Genomic DNA, 7336 nt, shown 5'->3' on the forward strand with positions numbered 1-7336 from the left:
AAACATCATCATGACAACCCCATTTAAATGGCTGGTTTTTAGTGGAAAGTCAGATCACTTTCTACCACTTCATTTCTAGAGATATAGCTCTTATTTACTCCTCAGCTTATTTTCAATAGAACTGCAATGTTATGTCATTTCTTCTAAATATGACTAATCTCAATACCTTCTTCTACTCACAACATGGGTCAATGCATTAAACAATTACACCAAAAGAAATCAAATATTGAAGGATATTAAACAATTACATACCAACTATTGCTAAAAAGGAAGAAGAGTCAATATCTACTACTACTACTACTAATATTATTATTAATTAATAATTAAACGAAATCAGGAAATCTTTCATTATAGACGATTACATTGATACTATCTTCACCTTCACTCCACATTCATATATCAAAATCTGAAGATGAAAAAAAAAAAAAGGTAAGATAAGTAATCAAGTCTATACCTTCAAGTTGACTTACATCTCACCTAACTAGTAACTTCTACATATAACTGCAATATCATCTTGAATCTTCATTAAAGTTGAACTCAAGGTTTTCTTTTTTTTCCTTTTTTTTTTTTTTTGGTTGAAAAGTAATACTATTCAGATTCAGCATGCATAACAAATATATACAATATTTTATAAATAATAATTACAAAGCCTAGTAGCTTGATTTACATATGAATGAGCCTTAAAATTTTTAGAAAAAGAGAAGAAAGTGGCAGAGACATGAAAAGATGTAACTAAAGAAGACAGCCTAGCTTGGCATCAAGGTTGTTTTCAGATGGAGGCATATTTCTTTGAAGTTTGATTAATATGTTCTAACTTTCTTTGATGATGGATACATACTGGAGTCAGAATCATTGTTGACAAAGGTAAGGGTCATTGAAGATGAACCCAAATCAAATGCATCATTAAACCCCAAACTTGGCCAACCTATAGGCAAGAATACTCACTAGAATAATGACCACTAAAGCTAAACCTAAAATGTAAAAAGAAATAACAATACTAAATCTTTAGACTAATTGAACCTTTCAAGATTTTACCACAATGAGCATTACATGATTCAACATTCCTGTATAGATTTATATCATTTTAGTTTTTGAGAGTTGAACTTGAAACACCTAAATTTCTTTATCATTAAATTTAATATCTTAACAGTAAGATACATTAAGTAAAAATGCAAATATAGAAATTGAAAAAAAAAAAAAAAAAGGGGGAAAAGGGATTGCACAGTTACTGTTGAAATTTCAATCACCTTTGACTTTTAACTATTGAAGGATATGAACCTCAACTGTTGCCGAACATTCCTCAAAAGTTTCATTTTCTTATGCTTTTTATCCAAATCTAGAACTTCTCAATAATAAAACCACAAAAAAGAACACAGTAAATGGAAAAAAACTATAACCACAAGAGCAATTTTACCAATAAAACGAGTTAATTTAGTTAGAACATTAGGTTTTGGTTGCAAGGGAATTCAGGTTTGAATGCGCACTTTCGTTGTAGATTGTTTGGCAATGTAAAAACTAAGTGAGCAAATATACTAGAAGTCCTTAAAGAAAATTATAGATAGCTGTGACCTCTTGTTTATTGGTTTATTTATTTTTATGAATGAATGAATTTATCAAAGAAACAAACCATATAAATAGCAAACTCCAGCGGCTAATAGCTGCAACATCTAACAACAAAAATAGACCAAGTAGGAAACTAGATAGAAGATGCAACTAACCTTACAAAGAAACAAACTAAAACCCTCAATTACGCCTATGATCAAAATCAGAGAAATCCCCCCCCCCCCCCCNATGTTTCCAAATTCTGCAGGTTGCAAATGGAATTAGGCAGTTTCTTGATTTGCTTATTCCCTCGTAAGTTGAGATATCTCAAATGCTTTAAAGTACTAATTGAGCTTGGCAACTCCTCCAACCTTGGATATCTTAAATTTAGCAGCCTCAGTTGCTTAAATCTTGAGATGCATGTTTCCACCAAGGGTTTATTAATAAAAGTGTGTTCAGCTGATGCCCAATCTTCGCATGAGAAATTAATAGTCCGCATGTTGGTACTCAACTTATTTAAAAAAGCTATCATTGCATCAACACCCAAATTATGGTCCAAAATTGACACATGCCTAGCCTTTTCAAAGTTGTTGGAGTTATTTGTGTTTTCTATTAAGCAATAATCATTTTGTGCAACATATAATGAAAGATCATGTATCAAATCATGCATTTTAAATGTCACGAAAGTACCAACATCTTTGAATTCTTGAAAGAGAGATCTTGATAAGAAATCTTTTATATATTGTTCTCCAATATCTTCCAACTCTTGAGCACTTTTATTGGATTTTTGGAGAAGCCCATTTGCCATCCAAGACTGGATTAAGTCCAAATTACTATATCTAAAATCCTTTGGATATAATGAGCAATGAGCAAAACATTGTTTCAAGTATGATGACAATCGATTGTAACTCAATCTTAGCGCAGGTAAAATGTCGTCATCCTTTTGCTCTAGTTTCCGTATCTCATTATCCCTTATTGAAATCCAATCACGCTCCTCGGTTTTAGAATAAAGTAAGCCCCCTAGAGTCTTCATAGCCAAAGGAACACCTCTGCATTTTTTTGCAATTTTTTTTCCAATCTTTATAAGATTTGGATATTGTTTCTCCTCCCCTTCATTAAATGCCCACCTTAAAAACAATGATAGACAATCATTCTCTGCAAGACCTTCTATGTCATGGATTGGTCCAGGAGACACCGTTGAGGCAACTTTGTGACTACGTGTAGTGATAAGAATTTTACTTCCTTGGCCACCTTCTGTTAACAAATTCTTCAGACTAAACCATTTGTTACGATTCTCATTCCAGACATCATCCAAAACAATGAAAAATCTTTTCTTCTTTAAAATACTTCGTAAACTAACTTGAACTTCATCCATACTCATGTTCTTTTTAATTCCACCACCTGTAGATTTAAGGATTTGTTCTGCTAATGTTAAAACATTAAAGTCTTCTGACACACACACCCATATTCTAGAGTCAAAATGTTTAGCTATCCTTTTATCATTATACACCCACTGAGCCAATGTGGTCTTGCCTAAACCTCCGATTCCCACTATAGAAATCACAGAAACATTACAGTTGTCATCCGGCTGCATCAAAAGATGTATTATCTTTTGCTTGTCATCATCCCTCCCAATAACATCACAATCACGAACAAAGGAGTGGGTCATCTCTCTCTTCCTGTCCCCAATACGCTGATCTTCAAATCGCTCCTCAAGATGAAATTGAGCTCTATCCTTTGCTAACTCTTCTAAACTCTCTCTTATGCCCTTGATTTTCTGACTCATCTTATAACCGAAGCCAAGCAAGTTAAAAGAAGAATAAGAAACGGAGTCAAGTACCTTTTCACGAGTGCTTCCATGCATTTTCACCACTTGCCTACGAAGAGCTTCACACTCGAATTCATCCAACACATCCATCGCATCATGAAAGACATCTTTGAGTTGCCCCAACCAAACACTTAGACCTTGGTTTTTCACTTGCTTCTCCTCAGCGTCCAACAGCACGGCTTGGCTCGTGGACATGGTGAGCTCCAGCTTTTTCAGATCGCTGGAAACGACCCATGCAGAACAAATCTCTTTGTAAGCAAAGGAACCTATCTTTTCAATAACGCTTGCAGCAATGGAATAGGCCAACTCCATCAATGAAAATTAAGGATGTTGGTTTTGCAGTGAACTGTGAAGTAACAACAGAGAGAGATTGGTGAAGTGCAGCGTCAGAGATGATATGCTCTGCCTTCTATGCAGATTAAGGATGGGAAGTAGGAATGAGTTTGGAAGGTAATAATGGGATTTTGTCTAGAGAAAACTGGGAAAATAATCATATTTTGAATTGGAAAAGCTGATCAAAATTATAAGGAAACAAGTGAAAGCCCGACATGTTTTCTACGTGTAAAGCACAGAAGCTCTCTAATATTTTGAGTGCAACACTTAATTTAAATGTGATATTTTAAGGTTTAAAGTCTAAATACCGTTTACCAAAAAAAAAAAAAAAGTCTAAATACCATTTACAGACCTAATTTCAATTGGTTCCATAGAACGAAATATTTCAGTGTTGACTTATTTTAATATATTATTTCAAAATTATCACTAATTTTAAATAAATATATATATATATATATGAATTAGTATATGTCCATTTTCATAACATTTTATAGTTATATAATAGTAAATTAATTAAACACAATGTGTAATAAAGAGAGCTCTACGTCTACACCTAGTGGACTCTATATTTATTGTACTCGAGTAGATGCTAAGACCATTCCCATTTGGTGAAACAAATCTTTAAAAAAAAAAAATGCAAAATGAATAATACTATTCGCCCAAATGCTTAAAAATCATGCTTCATCTGATCACGTATTTTACATCTGATTTATTCAGCTTGCCACAGTAAAATGTAAATTTAATGGTACTGTAGCACCAATGCAAAGTTATTTTTTTTCATTTTATTCACCCTCTCTCCTGCCGTTCTCTCTACTCATTAGCAATTGTGTTGGTTCTGGGTCCGTTTGGATAGCATTTATTGTTGCTGAAAGTTGATAAAAACTGATTGTTGCTGAAAATACTGTAACAAAATAATTTTTAAATGTGTGAATAGTGTTGTGGGACCTACTTTTAATATTAAATATTGCGTGAACAGTGCATAAACAGTGCGTAAACGGTGCACGCACAATACACGCACAGTGTATTTTGTCCTCCCAAAGTCAACAAGTGCGGCCAAAAAAAAAAAAAAAAAACGCACAGGAGAAAAACGCACCACAACTAAACCTTCTATCCAAACCCACACTCTATGCTATTGTGGCTAGAAATAGATGATTTTAATGTAATGTAATGCAAAAAATAATGAGATGTAGGGTATGTTGTAAGAATTCTCATGTAAAATTAATAAAGTGAGTTTTGGTGATGCAAATTACACACACATATGTGTATATATATATATATATATATATATATATATATATATAATTTTTGTTTTTTGAAGAAGCTAATGAGAATGCACTAATAACTCATCACGCCATTCAAAAGCTAAAATAAAATTTAAGGTATAAAACAATAGACCTAATTTATCAAAAGTAAAATTGCAACTTTACTAAATGATGCAGTCACTATATACTCTAAGTTTGCACAAATAAAATTTAGTTATCATATAACTGAATAAATTAGTACTAATAAAAAAAATAGATTATCATAAAAGGATAACTAATGAAAATATACTTACGAACTAATGCCAAATACGCATAAATTTATGATTAAATATTATTTTTAACTTTTTCTTGCTCTGAGCAAAATAAATATTAATAAATGTCCTAAGTATATTAGTTTAGGTTATACTTTTTAAAAAGTTTTATGAAAAAAAAAATATAATTAATTTTTTTACAATTTTTTATAAAAATTATGTCAAATTAAAAAAAAATTTATTAACAATTACTACATTCACATTGCCTTAAATATTATGATTTTGTAAGAGAGAGAAAATCACAATAATTTCACCAATGCAACATTATGATTAACTTTTTCTTGCACTGAGCACTTGAACTTACTTTTCCTTAGACAAGAGCGGAGGTTTCTTGGAAATTTCTTACATGAAACGCCCGTGACAACCAAAGCCAAAGTACGCATAACGAAACCCACATTTGCACTCTGCTCCTGACATTGACAAGCCTTTGTCCCCCACTTCTTTTTCCCTCTCTCTCTCTCTCTCAAATTATTGAACTGGAAGAAGATGAGCCAAAGCTATTCACAAAGGCTGATAAAAGGCAATATATATCAGAACAACTTTTTGCCTTTTTTTTTTAATTTGTTGTCAAAAAGCATATAAAAAGAAATTATAATTTTTTGGTTTGGCCCTTTTTTTTTCAAAGGCAAGAAGTGTTCAGTCTTTTGTTGAAATATTGTAAAAAATAAAGTTTATTTATGATATGAACACTGTTCAAATTTATTTGAAAAAATGAAAAGAAAAACGAATTTTGGCAATACTATTGCCAAAATTTTGAGAAAAATAAGAGAGATAAGAGAGAAAATATATAGCGGAAGGGAGAAGGAGAGAAAAAACAGTTTCGACAATGGTATTGCCAAAATATGTGCCCAAATTTTTCCCAAGCTAGCTTGCCCGAAACACCAACTGACTTGACCGAAATAAGAGGAGAAAAGAGAGAGAAAAAAAAGAATTACGGTAGTAGAATTGCCGAAATAGGAGGACAAAGCAGAGAGAAAAAAAAATTAAATTGTGGCAATAAAATTGCTGAAATTGGAAGAGAAAAATTTCTATTTTGGCAATCCCATTGCCAAAAAAGAGAAGAAAAAAATTTGAATTGTGGTACCGAAATTTTTTTTTGGATTGTGTCAATTAAAATACTGAAACTGGAGAGAAAAAAAACACTATATTTTGGCAGTGCCAATGTCGAAACTGGAGAAAAATATAATTATATAACCATATATAATATTACTGTGGGGCCCATAGGCCTGATAGCCTCGGCCCATCATATAGCAGGCCCAAGACCCATGCCGAGGAGCACAAGCTATTTTGGACAAAGAGGGGGAAAGCCTATTTTCCTAAATCCACGCCGAGGATTACCTTGTCCTCGGCCTGACAAAGGTGATTTTGGGGAGAGGCTAACCCCAAAGTAAGCTGTCATTCTCGCATTTAATGCACTCAACTAACCCCCCTGGCCGCATTAATGGGGAGGTAACCCCTTGACAGGATAACGTTGATTAGAGTGAGCCACTTGAGTACCGATAAGGCCTCTGATGGGACGGACGACCAGAAGAGAAGCGAATAGACGATCAACAGATGGAAGCAGGAGATAGGAAGATGAAAACTATAAAAGAAAAGCTAGTAAAGCAAAACAGGGGGGGGGAAAAAAAAAGAAAGAACATGAAGGCCTCCTCGGCCTGTGGCCGAGGAGCATCCTCCCATTTGTAAAGAAACTCTTAACATTTTTTATAAGAAAAGTTCATGCATGGTGATCGACGGCCAGCACCTAAACCTGTCAACCCACTCTCTATAAATTTATTGTTTGGGCTTATTGGGCTGAAAACCCATCACTCAGGGTTAATCCAAATTGAGTCCCTACAATTGGCGCCGTCTGTGGGAAGGATTAGGGTGCTGGCCGGCGCACCAGGTAAGTGTTCTAAGTTCTAAGTATTCGTTTTACAGTAGATTGAAAAAGATAAGTGTTCTAAGTTCTAAGTATTCGTTTTACAGTAGATTGAAAAAGATAAGTGTTCTAAGTTCTAAGTATTCGTTTTACAGTAGATTGAAAAAGATAAGTGTTCTAAGTTCTAAGTATTCGTTTT

At 33.4% G+C, this 7336-nt stretch overlaps 1 protein-coding gene across 1 annotated transcript; it reads right to left on the reverse strand.

Moving 5' to 3' along the window:
* Window positions 1-838: 838 nt before the first annotated feature.
* LOC136065924 (disease resistance protein RGA2-like) lies at window positions 839-3682 on the reverse strand (the record flags this gene model as incomplete). Its single annotated transcript, XM_065769746.1, has 2 exons — window positions 2233-3682; window positions 839-925 (listed from the first exon to the last, which is right to left on the reverse strand). Coding segments are annotated over exons 1-2 (1537 nt in total), but the record flags the coding sequence as incomplete, so codon positions are not given.
* Window positions 3683-7336: the final 3654 nt, after the last annotated feature.

This window comes from Quercus suber, unplaced genomic scaffold (assembly GCF_002906115.3).
Source record: "Quercus suber isolate HL8 unplaced genomic scaffold, Cork oak 2.0 scaffold_1332, whole genome shotgun sequence".
Classification (NCBI taxonomy): domain Eukaryota; kingdom Viridiplantae; phylum Streptophyta; class Magnoliopsida; order Fagales; family Fagaceae; genus Quercus; species Quercus suber.